A 16462-nucleotide genomic window follows, 5' to 3' on the forward strand; every position below is an offset into this window, starting at 1 on the left:
AAGAATTTCACCTGTGTTACACTGTCCCTGTAACTCACACAAATCGCTTCAGCATGCATGCACAGGGATTTTTGTTATCCTGCACATACTTGTCGTTCAGGTAGTGCAACGACTCAGTGTTTTACCAGACAGTTGATGTACTACGATTAAAGTCAGAGTGACTGGTGCAGTAGGTCCTGCTGGGATATCCACCTGGTCTAACTTTGGACACCACATTCTGTCTTCTTAAGGTATGTCTTTCTCTCCCTATAAAAGACAGAACACAGTCTTCAGAAATTAGACATTGAAGCTGATCAGATAAAGCAGCAGCCTGGGGAGCATCCTGATGAGGGCACAAATAATAGAGCTAAAGAACACACACACAAATTGTATTTGTTCACTCACATAGAAGAAACTCGAAAACTTTGGGCTTGTTCTTACATGCATTCAGTACGTGTAACCAACAGGAAGAGAAAATTAATTTGCTTGTACCATAGTCCATTTGATTTTGCTGAAAACTGAGGAGCCTGGTATACAAATATTGCCTTCTCCAGGAATTAGCTGAACATGCTTTCAATGAGAGCGAGTTCATTTTTGCTTAGGTAGCAAGCAGCAGCTGGGATGGTTCCACAAGGGCAGAGCAGATGGAGGCTGGACAAAATCAATTGTTCAGGATGAGTATATGAATTTAGTCAGGGAGAGGAGGAATCCTCACAGGAAGATAAGGGAGACTTAGTCTTTAATACTTTTCCCAGTATGAAATTTCTTTCATACTTAGACAAGAAAAAAAAAAATCTATATTTTATCTGTATTTACTTAAGTGTACCAGGAGGTTTTGGAGACATGCAGTTGCTGCTACTCTGTCTGTGTGTTTTGGAATTTCCCTATCAGCATGTACATTCTGTATTGTAACTTCAGAGATCACCATTCTGCAAAATACAGTTATGACAAAACCTCTTTGATGAATCTGAACTAGCATGGAAACTAATTACCTAAAGCAACAAGGAAATAGGTCCAATTCTACAAATTCATCAAACTTACTGTGTTATAAAAATCAGGTTTTAGTTTAGTTTTTAATTAGACCAGGCTGGCATGTTCTCAATATTTCAAGAAGACACATTACCAGATACTTTTTCTTTATATATTTAATAAAGTTATATATCAACAACTTTTGAATTTGTACTTTTCTTTGAGCACTTATTTTGGCAAAGTGAAATATTAAATACTAGTACTAGACATGCATTCCTTTCAGTCAAGCTTAAGAAAACATTTACAAAGTTGACAGATAACGTTTATTAAAACATGTTATACGAAAAAGGGGCATGGGACTCTTCTATAAGAAGAAAATATTGAACAGTAACATTAAATTAAAACCATGCTGTACAATTAGGACAGCAATATTTATAGACAAAACTATCCAACCTCTGCAATACAGGCATAACATCTCACAAAATATCAAGTTATGCAAATTTACTATTATAAATGACTTGTTTAGAATAAAAACTTATAGCTCATTAAGGAAAATTCACTTGCATAAACAGTTACATTTCTGAAAGAAATATGGAATCCCATGAATAATAAAAAAAGAGCAGCAATTGACAGACACAGGCTTCAAGCAAAAATCAGAACTTACAATTTAATCACATTAAAAATATACCATTTTCTTTTCCAGCATCTTCCCCTAGGGCACTGACAATTTACAGCTAATAGCTAAAGAAGCCAAGCTATCCAATGAAGCAACTAAATGACAAAAAACCAACTTTCATTTATTGTTTTGAGAAAGGTCCTAATTCTGTTAAAGCAAAATACTCAATATACTTCTGTAGGTCTCATAATTCAGACAGGTCACCTTGCTGGCACAAAGCGAAAGGGTTGAGATTACAAACCCTGATGTGCCTCCATTCTTTCAGGCTCAATAATACAAGGACGTCAAGGATTCTTTTTATAATGAGAAACACAGTACGTCAGCCTTTGATCATCTGCCTTGCTCATGATACAGAACAGTTTCTCAACTTCAGACACACCTCAGATGAAAAAAGCTGAGACCAAAAACTGTACTGACAGTACCTTCTAGAGTCTACCTGCTCACTCATAAAACAAAGAAGGTAAAGTTTAAAAAATGAAACAACAAAAAAACACACCCCAAAACAACAGTGGTATCTGAAATAAAAGAACCTCCTACGTCAAAAGGGCTTGATATACACCTAAGCAACCCTGCTAACAGTTGAATTTTTCAGAATGGCAGTTACACAGATTCCATGGTAATTAACATCTGAGTTACAAAATGGAATGAAAAGGAACTTAGCTGTAGTATCATCAAGTATTCTTACCACTGCTAGGACAATGAATGGCTTCACAGCAGCAGGAAATTCTGAAAGCCTCCTGTGTGTACAATGATGCTGGTTTTCAGAAGACACTTTACTACAGCCAAAAGCCACATTATTGAAGGTAATGAAGCATAAGAGAAGATTAATGAAATTCATTGTATACATATGCATTCATATTTTATATATATATATATATATGGATCACTTCCCTCCTCCCCACAAACAAGAAATAATTTTTTGTACCTTGAACGAGACCACTCCATTAGCAAAGATTAAGAGCCTGACAGAAGCCTTGTCTGCGTATCTTGGCTATGTAGAACTGCAGTGGCACCAGTGGCAGGGGCTGCAGGGGGGATGAGTGGCCAGAGCTTCTGAGCTGCCCTGTGCTAGTCAAGTGGGGTTCAGCCTGCACCAAAACAGATGTGGACAATCCACGGCATGCCAAAATCTCAACCAGAGGTGTGCATGTTGCCTCTGTTTAAACATATTTAAGGAAGAGTGGCAGCTGCTAGCAAGAGGTGCAGGGAGACACATATAGAGAATATACTCCTGGGGACATGTGGAGAAACTGAAGAGCTGCTCTTGGGAAAATACCTGGAGAAGTCACTGAGGATATGTATAGACATACTCACAGAAGGACACGCTCTGTGTCTGAGATTTACTTTTGAGAGGACTTTGGCCTACAGCTAAGCCATGCCAGAGCAGTACACCTCTGAAGTAACTCAGGCCCACAGGAGAGCCAGACTGGAACAGACCCATCCCTGAAGGAACTGTGGCCCGGCGTCACCATGACCAGTGACACTAACCAGCCCAGAGCACCAGAGGACACCCACTAAGAAATGAAGAGCATCAGACAAGGCAGTGTGCATACGAGCCCAACCTCCTGCGTGACCCTCACCTCACTAAAGGAAATGGCAGGAAATGCAACTCTTGGTGAAAACAAGGAAAACTGAGACTACAAAGGCAGGGAGGAGAGGTGTTAGACTTAAGCTGAACCTGAAGCAGGGAGAGGAAAGATTTTTTTTAAGTGTTTAAGTAATTTTTTGTCATTTGTTCCCCCCAATACCTGAAATGGCGATTAGAAGTTTGTCAAAGGGCAATACATTGAACTCAGGAAAAACACCACAAGACAACTGCTTCACCTGTGCCATGCAAAAGTAAGGATTTTAGACATGTATCTCAAGCTGCCCTTAAATCATTGAACCTCTCAACTTGATCTCATGACAATCAGATCAGTATTTTCCTGCAATCAATTGGTTTCATGTAAATTAACATCAGCCAAGTGCTTCAAGATCAGTGGAGCAACATTTGTTGGACTTTTAAGACAATGCCATAATATGGGGTAAAACAGCTATAGGCAAATACTAAAAGGTTACTATGCATGCTAAGTCATTAAAAAAGGACATGGTTCCATAATATGATCTACTGGACCTGTTATAAAACCTTTAAAGTGTCTCTCGCAGTACAATTTATTTTAAAGCTTTATTTCAAAGTAATCTAACTGCAAATAGAAGTAATGTTTAACCTTGAAATATCCCATATAAAAGTCATTCCAAGCTGGTAAAAGAAACAGTTTTGCTGGCAGCTCTGTGGGATGGTCTGGGTTTGACAGACATATTTTTTGCTTGACCATGGTTTTCAGACTGGTGTTTCTGTCCAGCCTTTTTTAATGGTTAAATGGGAAGAGGCACTCTTAACCTTTTTATGCAAAACTAAAGTGACAATTTCAAAGGGGCTGAGAACTAATGTAATATACAAGATCATTCTTGAAATGAGTATGTGAAGGAACACCCTGGATGTATTCAAGGCCAGGTTGGATGGGGCTCTGAGCAACCTGGTCTAGTTGAAGGTGTCCCTGCCCACAGCAGGGACACTGGAACTAGATGATCCTCAAGGTCCCCTTCCAACCCAAACCATTCTATGATTGTGTGATTCTAATGCCTTCTCTCAAACGTGATGATGGTACTTGCAGAAATGACACCCTATATGTGGTAAGGCCTTCGAGAATGGAAAAATAGGGCCACAGAGTGCAAGAACCCTTTCCACTACACTCATGTAAACAGGCAAGCATTATAATTTTTTTTAAAATATTAAAAAAGACAGTGTTAGCAGTGTGGAAACAAACCATAAGGGGAATATAATTTCTAAGTTTAAAAAACATACTTATAAAGTTTTATGGTTTGTTTTTTTTTTTTGTTTAAATACAAAGTGCTTCTATACATTAAGCAGGCTACAGTGTTAGTGAGCAAAATCCCTGTTTCGGTACCTTGATCACAAGGGTTATACCTGGCTGCCATAATATTTGTAGAGTTCAATTAAGTGCGAAGAACAGGAACTCTGTGGTGCTGACCATTCGTGCCCATTGCCAGCAATGGGTTCATTGTATTTGGGAATATCTGTTTTAACAAAACTCCATATGAAAAATATCTGAAGCATTAGAAGATTAAGAATTAAGAGCCTCTTAAAAAAATTAAAGTTTGTAAGTAGAATGCCAGTAAAGAAATTACAGTAATTACAGCCCACTGAGTAGTAAACTCTCAGCTCATAGCAGACATTCATGTTCAGGATACAGTTCAGTTGCATCCTAAGACAGTTTTTAACTGGGAGTTAAAAAAGAAACTGCAAAAAAGAAACTGAAGAGTAATAATCTTTGTGTGGTTTTGCTTCACTATACAGGGTCATCTGTTTCAGTACATTATCCTGCACACTGCAGTGCCTAATACAGAAACTGGGGCCGCGCAGGCTCGGGCCTTCAATGCTGGTTAATATTTTTCCTATGTTATCAGCACTGTACTTGGACATCACCTCTTTCTATTATAGCCTATGTATGCTCTAAAGGCTCTTTCCTTTTTATGTTTCAGTAAGCTACTGAGAAGGGTTAATTGCTTTTGCATTGGACTGCATTAAGCTTTCAACCCAAAAATCCTGTTGTCACCTTTACAACTCATGCCTTCCCTCTCCCTTCAGAGCTGGCAGCATCTCTCAGAACTGTACACACTCCTCCATCCATCTCCACAAACGAGAGCCCCACACATAGATCCTAATCCTAACAAAGAACAAGTGCCACTTTCCCAGCAAGAATCCCAACTTCAGACATAAGCATGGTACCATGTTCTGCAGTACCATTAGAAGATCCAAATCACATACTTCCTACTTTTTTTCACAAGCAACTTCATTTGAAGAGGTAAACAACTCTGCTCATGATCACGCCTAACCAGTCACAGTAGTTTAGTACCAAGAATCTATATTATAGTTCTTACTATAATAAAGAATTATAGAGTAAAGAATTAGAAGTATAAATACCTACCAATGACTACATAATTTTCCTAAGGCAGGTTTCAAAAACTAGATAAAAGTTCTCAAAGAAGTTTTTGTACCAATAAAAAGTCAGTTCATGAACCCAGTTTGGTACTTGCTACTGTAGTAAGTAACAAAAATTTGAACAAAAACCTACAGTTTAAATATATATGGTTACTTTGAGTAAGTTCCAAATGTTACATATTATTTTTTTTCATACTTATTACACACACTTCTAAAAGCTCTCACGATGTAGCAATTAAAATCTAATGAAGTCAAGAGTCATACAGCATTAGACCCTAGAGGAGCAAGGACAAATTATACTTAATACATATTGAAGTTTATATATTGATAAACTACATTTAAGTGCTTTACAGACTTTAAATAAAAATTAGCACAAAATTAGACAATTGTTTTACTGAAGATAGATTAAAAAAATGGAAGACAGATAAAGGAAAGCCAAAGCACCTTTACCACTGCCTTGCATTCAGCAATACAGCAAAGGCTACTGAATGACGCAGACTATCTAATGATGCATGGGAAGTACGTTGGAGTCTTCAGTTTGAGGTGAAATTCTAATTATTTTTTTTTTTCATTAAAATGTGAATCATATAACCCAGTTTGGTCATCTTAGTTTTCTATTAAGTAGTGCTACCTGGATTCCCACTTCATCTAAGTATTTTCAGGATTTTTGTCAATTTAGAGCTGAGTTTTACTGTGAATTTAGATGACTTAGAAATACAAGAGGGCTTCTAAATACTGCTGTGATTACCATCAACGTCAAGACTCCTTTTACAAGCACCTTTCAGATTAACCATTTGCACTTCACACACTGAACACCTGGAGTAATACTGCAGAAAGCAAAATATGTTTGATCTGTTTATACCAGCATAATCACTAAAACTTGTTTTTTGAGAATGTACAATAGCAAGTACCAGACATTATTTGCATAATTAGTTTATTTTTCTTACTCTATTAGATAAGTGTAAGCACTAATGTCTTAGTTCATCTCAGTAGTACTCTGCTCAGCTTTACAAGCTTGATAGGACTTGGTACAAGAAGTCACATGGCGATGAAAACTGTCCCGCCACATAAATCTTTTCCCACAGATGTTACATTCGTATGGTTTGATGCCTGTATGAATTTTCATATGGCCTACAAGATGGTGTTTCATTTTGAATTTCTTACCACAGACACCACAGCCATAAGGTCGAAGACCGAGGTGCATGCTCATATGCCGATCTCTCTGACTTTTGTGTGTAAAACTTTTTCCACACTGACAAGGATAGAGCTTATCAGCATGGGAGAATCCAGTGAGAGATGTTTCTTCTTTAATCCCGGCAGCCATATCAATGCCCTCACCATAGCCTGCTGCTATCATAAGATCCTGTCTGTGAGCACTTAAATTTCCCTCTGCCCTTTCACCAGAAAATTCTTCCATGGACGAGCCATAGAAGTCAACTTGTTCATCATAATTACTTTCATCTGCATGTTCATCAAATTCTGTTTCCATCTTTTTGTCACCTATGTGAAAGTCTTCAACACCCGAAGACTGGATTGAATGATCTGCTTGAATCGCATTCATGGATTCAGAAACTTGGTGTTCATCATAAGGATTATCAACTCCTTCACAGTCCTGTTCAAACCTTTCAGGTTTCACATGGATCCACCGCTTGTGAGACATGATGCTGGGTTTGCTATACATTGGTCTGGTATACTGGTACTCTGCACTATCACTAGTTCCTTCTTCCCCATCCTGACTGGTCATTCCAGTGCTAAGTCTATCATGTTCTGTTGAAGAATTACTGGGAAGGTACTCGTGTTCTGTCAGCTGACACGACAGCTCATCTTTAGAGATTTCTTCTTCATTTTCGCCATCCCTTAGTTCCTGCACTTTGTGGAATTCTGTCTGTCCTCCAGAGCCAAGTTCAAAGGTTTCAACAAGGCCATTGTAATTACTACTGCTTGGGGACTGATGGTCACTGCCATGATTCATCTTCTGACACAGAACTGTTGGGTTCCCCTCTAGCACTTCAGTGCATTTATCCACTACATGCCACATCTGAAGGAAACTTGCTGCTGTCAGATAACTGACGATTTCTGGTGCAGGCATTACCAGCCGGCCTGTGTAGGTAGACAGAAGAATGTTTTCAAATACTCTGGGATTCATCACATCAGGCAGGACTATTCGCCTGCTGTTTTTTAGGAGAACCTGATCACAGAAGTAAGGTGAACTAGCTGCAAGAACAGCTTTATGGGCTCTGAAGAGGTGGCCCTGAACCACAATGGACACATCACATAATTGTCCTTGCTGGCGCTGTTGGTTCAACTTCTGCAAAATGGTGCTAGAAAAATCTGGAAATTCCACTCGAAATGAGCTTGACCCAGACTCCATTTCATTACAAATTAAGTGTTGTGCTGCAAGTGAAAAAAAAATAAAAATCAGAAATTCTGCTTAGTCAATTACTGACCTTTCCATTTCCACCTAAACTTTTTCTTTAACAGACTCACGTGGAACTCAACCCAACATCTTCCGGAACCTTATGTCACTGCTGTACTTGTATTTCTCCCACTCCACCTCATTTCTCTCTCTTCTGAAAGCCATACTGAGGCCACAAATTGCTATGCCAGCACATTTTATTGTGTTTCTTCTCTCCAAGAGGACTCATCCACTACAGCAGGAGATACAAACAGCATGTTACCCAGTTGGGATAGACTAAGCATTTCAAGCATGAGTTTTGGATAACAAACCAGTTATTTCATGAAATTATAGCAGTAGTGCTCTAATTCCAGGATATCTCAGAGTTTGTAACAGCATATGAAAGATTCTGTATTTCAACTGCCAACAAAATAACCTCCTTGTTCCCCCAATAAACACTGATTGTACTCACGAAATATTTCACTTCAGATGAAGTTTTCAAAAGCGACTGTATCAACTCACCCCATGACAACAGCAGCACAGGCAGAACCCCACTGAAAATGATGCTTATGACCCTTCTCGTGACATTTGCCTGTCATTTCATTAACTGGAAGGTAGAACAGCAACAGCTTGTACAGCTGCAGGACTATAATCCAATTTTTAATTCCGAGCCTATCGAGATGTTATTATAACATTACTTTCAGAAAAATCTTACAGAATTTAAAATGTCAATCAGGAAATTGATATTCTGCTGTACAGAACTTTTCCTGCCTGAAATGTGAATATTAGTAACAACACAATAACGACGTGCCAGAACCTCAGCTAAGAGCTCCCAGATTTTCACATCTGTGTTTCCACATCATCCAGACATCTCACTACAAAGTCCCTCAAGCAGCAATACAACTTTCTAAAAAGCATGATTGAACTTTTTAATTGAATTTGAGATAAGTTTGCATGCTACTATCATTAGAAACTACAGAAATTTAAATCCAACCATGAAAGACCAACATTACCTCCTTTAACTTGTGCCATTTTCAATTTGATAATGAGAAGATTGAAGGCAGTGGGATTCCCAAAGAGCCACAGGGCAGCAAGTGGTATCCTCTGCCTAGTTATGTGAAGTTGCCACCCACACAATTGCAGACCACCCTTAAATCTACTGTCATCAGCACTCCTCAGTTTTTCTCCTCAAAGTACCAACCAGGAGACCAAATCAGCTACCAATACTTTTCCAGGGAGCAATGGAATTCCGTGCCTGCCAGTTCAATTGTTTATTTTTCTTACCAATTTGCTTAAAATAACTTGACATAATTATTTAAGTACTTTGAGTTACCTTATACCTTGTGTACATTATGCCTACTTTTTTTAAACAATCAGATTTTTTTATACAGATGTAGGTCCTTACCTCCCTTTAGAATACTCTCAGATTTCAGATTCTATTTTTCAACACTAGCCTATAAAAAAGATAAGCCTTCAGGACATGTTCAACTGAAATTTAAAGCCAGTTGACCATGTAGAATTCATATATAATTCTGTATATATGCCTGTAGATGCCTGTAGAATTTATATATAATTCCTGCTAATCTACACTGCCAACTTTCACCAAGGACTCAGCATGTGACCAGAGAAAAAAAATCCAGGTGGTAGCAGACTTTCATGCATTTTAAGGTCTCATAAAAACAAAATGTAAGGAAAATATTTTCTATTAGCAAAGCTATAAACATCAGGAAAATTTCAGTTTTCAAAAGGGGTTCCACTTCCTCCTTCTACAACCTGTTCTTTTTCTGCATTTTGTTTACCCCAAACTCATAAAGTCCTTCTATTTCAACTAATAATAAAAAAATTAGTCTCCATGCTGCAGGGTTGAGTGAAACATACAAGGCACATATTAGTTGTTTTAAAATAACGTTACTTCTAAGAAGTGCGGGCAGGGAGTTCCTTCCCCTCTGCACACACAGACACCGATCTCTCACCCTCCTAACGCCCCCGCGCGGGGCCCGGCTCCAGCCCGCGGGCCCGGACAGGCCCCGGCATCCCGCGTGGCCCTGCCGATCGGCTCGGCCCGGGGCGGCCCCCGCGCCCCGGAGCGAGCGGGACCCGCGGCCGCGGAGGGCAGGAAGGCCTCGCGCGCCACCCCACCCCAGAGTGGGCCTGCGGGGCGGGCCCGGCGACAGCGCGGCCTCCTGGTGGCCGCGAGAGGCAGCATCTCACCTACGGGCTGCGGCGTCTCTCGCATAGCGGGCGGTGCGGCCCCGACGCTCGGTGCGGCCCCGTCCCTGCCCGCGCCCAGCCCGGCCCGCGCCGGAAGCGGCTCCCCCTCTTCCGGTGGGCACTTCCGCGTTCCGGTCACGTGACAGCAGGACACTCATCCTGATCGCCCCGGGGCTGCCGCGGCGCCCCCTGGTGGAGCCGCGGGGGCTCGCAGGGGTCTTACAGACCCACTGGGCCGGGCCGGGCCGGGCCGGGCCGGGCCGGACCGGACCGGGCCGGACCGGGCCGGACCGGGCCGAGCTCTCCCTCCCCTCCCCTCCCCTCCTCTCCTCTGCCTTTGCTCCGCAGCTGCTACCCAGGGTGATACGTTCAGCGCTGCTGTGGGCACTGCCAGGACGGGACCACCAGACAGTACGGCTGGAGCCCGCTGTCCGCGCCGGGGGCTGGCTCGGCCCGCGTGTCCCGCACAGACCCTGATGTGCTCCTGCGCCGGGACTGTCCTGCAGCCGAACCGCTCTCGTGGCCACGCTCCCCCCACCCCCGTGACCCCGCTCGGGCCCGCCTGCAGGGGGCGCTGCTCCCCGCCCAGGCCCGTCCCGCGCCCGTGGCTGCTGGCCGAAGACTCCCCCAATCAAAACCATACAAATTTAGTAATAAATCTGTTTAAGCTTTAATTATTTTTTTTTAAAGGAAAACTGGCGATAATAGCTTGGGGTTTGAATTCGTCACAAAGACTTCAACCGGCCCGGCTCCCCCCGGCTCGCAGAGCCCCCGGCTGCGGCCTCTGCAGGGCTCCGACCTACAGCCCGCGAGGCGGAGCCGCCCCGGCCCGCGGCCCCCGCCGGGAGAGAACTGCGCCCGAGCCAAAGCCACAGAGGGTTTGTGTGGCTGAGCATGGGCAAGGGAACACGCTAAAATCCAGGGGGAGGAGGGAGAGCATCCCATGCCACGGGAGCTAAGGGAGTTCTCTGAGACAGAAGCCACCTCTGCTTTAGCAAGTGCTGTGTTTGAACAGAATTTGGTCTGTGTGTATTTTCAAGTCTGGTAGTGCATAGTGCTGGATTAAGTCCATATCCTTCCTGCATTAATGGGAAGCCTAATAAAAACTTTAATACAAACATGAGAAAGCCAATTTTTAATACAACACAATTATCTCATTGTTTTATAGCCGTTATGAGAATACACTAGCAAATTAAGCACCACATAAGAATGATAAGCAGTAAAACAAGGAAGTTTTGAGAGATTAAATAGTACACAGCTAACTGAAGTGTATGTTTTGATCTGTGTGGAGAACACTGTGATCCCACAGTTAAAAGTGCAAAGTGTTGCAAAAAGTGAATAAAGATCCATAGAGCAATGTGAAAGAAACAACAGAAGAGAACTCAGCCTGATTGCCAGTAGCATAAACAGCAGGAGCTGCCCTGGCAGCCTTTGTTGCACATTCAAGAGACGAGAGGAGAGAGGGTTCAGTTGCTCCACGTGCGGGGATTCAAGTACTCCCTGTTGGTAGGAGCTGTTCAGGTACAGCCTCATAAGAGTCATCTAATGTCCACTGGAACTGATTGCATAAAATACTTTTGTAGGGACATATTGTGGAGTTTCTCTCCAGACCACCACAGTATTAACTCTGCACCTTGCCTGACCTGCCAGGTAGCTTTGCTAAGCATCTGGATAGGAAAGCAATCATGTACTTTTTAAATGGGAGATTTCTGTAAAGAGTCAAAACACACACACAATTGATACCTGACTCAATAAGATCCATCCTCTGGCTGTGACAGCACCACGATTCCCCAGCAAGAAGCCCACACCAGCAAATCTCACAACTTAGAAGATATCCTGACTAATGCCAGGTTCATACTGCAAACTGGGGCCTCAGTGAGAGTCTTAAAATCTGCTGCTACCTTCTCTGATAAATTAGTCAGGTGATGATGATTATACACCTGCCAGAATCCTCTCTCCTCCTTGCCTTGAAACGGCCTCAGCCTCTGCAGTGTCTAGAAGTCAGCTGCAATAGGAAGCACCTGGTACAGCTCTGAACTAAGGAGTAGAATTCTGAAATCATGGTCAAGAATTACAAATCAAACCCACATTTTCTTCCTCATAATTTTGGAAGTTACTAAATTCTTTTCTTTTAATTTTTTTACTTTATTTCTACATTTATGTAATACAGAATCTTAAAGAGGATTAAAAATAAAGCATTGTCCTCTGTCCCACCTGATCCTTTGCCAGTCAGGAAGTCTTGCATTTTCTTCAGGTTTAAAGAATGCATGCTACATTGCTTCTTTTCCTAACACTCTCAGTGAAAGATTTGGAATATTATATAGGCTCAGCATTTATACTGAAATAGCACTGGCAGTCCCCATCAGAGTCAGGATCCCATAGAGCTGAATAATGAACAAACAAAGGACGTTACTGCCCAAATATTTGTTGAAAAAGAGACGTGAGACGTGGCAGCTGGCTGCGGCACACTCGGTGGATGGAATAAGTGCGAGAAAGGCATTGTGGTGTGAGTAATATATGATTATTATTTGAAATACAGAAAAAATCATTCTATATAGTTAAGAGACAGAGAGCACTCCTTATGTTAGCATCAGAGATGTGCTGTGAATTTCAGTAATTATTTACTTTTCAGGATTTTGTGAATTAACAGCTACTTTTGCTACATTTTCCTGCTTTCCTAATCCTGCATTTTCTTCAGAAAAAAAATCTTGTTTTTAAAGATAAAATCTGTCTCAATGCCAGTTATGATTAACCATGAGCATGGCCTGAAAAGCATTTTGGATTTCCTTCATGATTAATTCTGCAGTTTCCATGTGATAACACTGACTGCTGGAGCAGAGCTGCAAGGTCAAGGCTAGTTTACGAAATCAAAATTTCTATTTTACATAGGAAACAAATGGAAACAGCATTAACTAATTTTTGTTTTATTTTTTCTTGAGTTTATAAAAGTTGGATCAAATTAACGAATATAAGCAAGGATATTACCATTTTTGGCACTTTCTGGTGTTTCTAGACACCTGTAAATAATGAAGCTTCAGTTCGGGATCTACAGCCACAACAAAACATTAAAACCCTCGTGAATCAAAACCAAGTGCTAGATTTTTGGTGTCTATTACTAGCATGTACAAGTTTAATTTGCATTTTAATTGCAGCACAAACAGAGGCCCAGAGGCTAGTGGTTGTTATAAACAGCATTAAAATAGGAATATTAGAATTGTAGAGTATTACACAAAAATGCAGCTTCAATTAGTGAGATGTTTGTGTTAAGAGGTCCAACTGAAGAGCACTGCTCATAGCCCGGGGCACTGCAGTTTGCAGACTTGAGAGCATATATTTGGCCTCCCTCCTCTCTCCTGATTTTGGTGGACATGGTGCTAATACTGTTCTTATCTTTTGGAAGCCGGATGTTTAATAAATACATATGCAACCCATCCAGATTAGTTTCGATGTGGATATTTTTGGTAGCTGGTTTTGTTTTCCCTGGTGCTCACTGGGTGCACTAAGAAGACAAGCAGCAGGATGCTGACTGAAAAGCTGGTTGGCAACTCAACTTGGCCTCTTTCTCTTACCAAGAGTCTTCTGCAGAGATAAAATAACTGGCCCAATTTACAGACTGATTATTCCTTTGTTACCAGTTGCATGGACTGTGCAGGTGGTTCATAAGCTTATCTCTCTCCATGTTTTTTTAAGAAGAATTAAGTTAATTTGGAAGAATGCCTGCCTGTTGGTTGTTCCTGCAGGCAGCAGCCTTTTTGAATGTTGCCTGGTTGTTGCTCATGAGCTGAGCCATGATGGTCACACATAACTCCAGGGCCCACTGCGGTCAGCAGGAAGCCACAGATGGTGTAATTCCCAGAGCTTTGGATGCACCGTCCCAGAAGCTTGTGCTGTAGAGGGGAACCCTTGTTTTATTCCCATGTGGTGCCATCTGACCACTCTTGACATTGAATTGAACCGCTGGAAATTTTTGGTCTTGCTTACTTTTAAGCCATTCAAAAAGAAATGTAAAATATTTCCTTTTACTACTGGAAAATAGAAACACCATATTGGTACAAGAGAAATTATTTTGAAATATCTTGCTTGTGATCTCCAAAGCCAAATACTTGAAATACTTCTTCTGTGTAATAGCACTGCCAACTGCTTAGCTCCTTAAAAGGAAATACTCATTAAATTCTCTCATTGCCAAATCAAATCCTTTATAAGTGTTTCTTAAAACTAATAAAAAAGAATAAGACACCCCAACTCCCAATTAATTTTCAGCAAAGAAAAATCTGATTTAAAACTCTTAGTTGCTTGGCATAGATTGCTGGGCTGAGTTTGACTCTGTGAGTCATGAGCTAGTGTCCAGGCATGCAGTTGCACTGATGTTATTTTACATTGCTGAGAGAGAAAATTGGTGCTAAAAATCAGTGTTACCTCCATCTTTCACTAATGGAATTTGGACCCACGTCTGAACTCCAGGTAGGAAAAATCATGTGCTTCTGTGAAGCTGCGTCCTTGGGTGTGAGGTGTCAATCAATAGATTTTTAATACAGTCACCAGATTACATATCTTGAAATAGCAAAATGACAATGCCAAAGGAGCGTGTTATCATTAGTTTTTGGCAGAAAGTAGAAGCCTGCAATTATTTTAGGAAGGGTTTAACACTTACATGCCAATCCTGAGTACCAGCTCTGATAGGGACGGTATCTAGGAGTAGGTTTCAAATCACCAACAATTTGGAAACAGAAATCTGAGATGAGTCCATAGCTCTCATGCTTTTCTTTTTTTCCCCCACTCACATCTTGATCATTCTAAACTTAGAGACCATGATTTTTCCCCTTGAATACTTTTTTTGTAATAGTGTGGCTTTTTCCTCCTCTGTATTCTCTGCTGTGATTAATTAAAATTTATTTTTAAGGTGATGGGTTTCATACTTTTTCTGTCATAACAAGAAACACAATGTTCTAAGAAGTCAGCTGAAAGGGAATTCTTTCTTGACATTTGACAGGCTGACATATGTGTCTTTCCAAATCATATTTGTTTGGATTTTGAGATGGAGATAGTCTGCATCCCCTTGTGTTGATAAACAAAATGTCTCTATAATTCTTGTAATAGGGACAACAGCAGCTTTAGTTGCACAGTGATGGTGAAAAAAATGTGTTTAGGTCTGTCCCATGGTGTTCATACACTCTGAAAGTTTGTATTTTTGGTTAATCTTCTAAGATTACACTAGTTATATGTTGCTGTATGAGTCAGAGCTTAACTACCAAACTACTCAGAAGGGCAAACTGGTACTTGTGGATTCTATGCAGATACATAGTAAAATTTCCTTCTCTGGGAAACTTGGCGTTTGATGCCACAGACCCCACTCAGATAAACCTCTTGCTGATTTTCAGTGCTGGAGAACTCATCCCAAAGACAAATAGGGAGGACATTTTTTCTTTAATCAGCTTCTTCGTGTTTTTAAAATTTCTTTCTTCAAGTGAGAAGAAAAAATTGACACATCTGCAATTATGTAGGGAGGGTCATTTGCACGTTGTCAATTTTGGGTTTACATTTGTATAAGATTTTATATTTCAGTAGACAGACACTGTCACTAAATGCATTGTAGCACTATTGTTCATAAATACACCAAACCATTAATCTCCATGTTATCTTATATTACTGAAGAAGTAAAAATCCCTGAGCATTAATGGAAGTCTAGGAAATAATTGTGTATGTATCACATATTTGTTGTTTGCTCATAAAAAAAAGGGAATGACACAATGATAAGATAGATACACTTTACAATGTAACAAAAAAAAAAGTAAAATTTTATAGCGCTAATCAAGAACAGGAAAGTATTCAGTTCCAGAACAGCTTTAAAATTTAAATAGACACACATTGCAAAATCCCTTGAGCAAAATCTAAATAATACATTATAAAGATATAAATTTCATTCTGCTTCTCTCCAAAAAGGAAAGGCTGTGTGCTGAGAAGACCAACCTGTGTTGAAAACAGACTCTAACACTGATGCTTGCAGAAAACAAACCAACCAAACAAAACCCCATTTATGATTCAGCTATAGACTTGTCTTTATTGTACTTATAAAATATACATAGCCTTTTATTGAATTGCCTGCTGTCAAAATCTGCAAGAATTTTATTGCTTTTTACTGTCTTGGAGAGGAATAAAGCTGCAGCCTCTGTGTAATTTCATAAGAAGGAGGACAGTAAATCTAATTTTGTTGGATATGGGATCAAGGATA

General features: G+C 40.6%; 1 protein-coding gene across 7 annotated transcripts; it reads right to left on the reverse strand.

Moving 5' to 3' along the window:
- Positions 1–1248: 1248 nt before the first annotated feature.
- On the reverse strand, positions 1249–10751 carry ZBTB43 (zinc finger and BTB domain containing 43). Of its 7 annotated transcripts, none has more exons than XM_017838449.1 (3): positions 10706–10751; positions 8115–8275; positions 1249–8021 (listed from the first exon to the last, which is right to left on the reverse strand). In XM_017838449.1, the coding sequence occupies exon 3, from the start codon at positions 7996–7998 to the stop codon at positions 6604–6606; it is 1395 nt and encodes a 464-aa protein (XP_017693938.1). In that variant the 5' UTR covers positions 7999–8021; positions 8115–8275; positions 10706–10751; the 3' UTR covers positions 1249–6603. The 7 variants fall into 7 exon arrangements, with proteins under 7 accessions (XP_017693938.1, XP_017693936.1, XP_017693937.1 ...); XM_017838447.1 differs by lacking the exon at positions 10706–10751 and adding an exon at positions 10234–10319; XM_017838448.1 differs by lacking the exon at positions 10706–10751 and adding an exon at positions 9901–10013.
- Positions 10752–16462: the final 5711 nt, after the last annotated feature.

This window comes from Lepidothrix coronata, unplaced genomic scaffold (genome assembly GCF_001604755.1).
Source record: "Lepidothrix coronata isolate B3197 unplaced genomic scaffold, Lepidothrix_coronata-1.0 Scaffold341, whole genome shotgun sequence".
Classification (NCBI taxonomy): Eukaryota; Metazoa; Chordata; class Aves; order Passeriformes; family Pipridae; genus Lepidothrix; species Lepidothrix coronata.

Coding starts and splice junctions, on each gene's coding strand:
- ZBTB43 (XM_017838445.1), bottom strand. CDS start 10,258: ATGCGAGAGACGCCGCAGCCCGTAG. Junction 8,022..10,233: donor AGAGACGCCGCAGCCCGTAG/GTGAGATGCTGC, acceptor TTTCACTTGCAG/CACAACACTTAATTTGTAAT.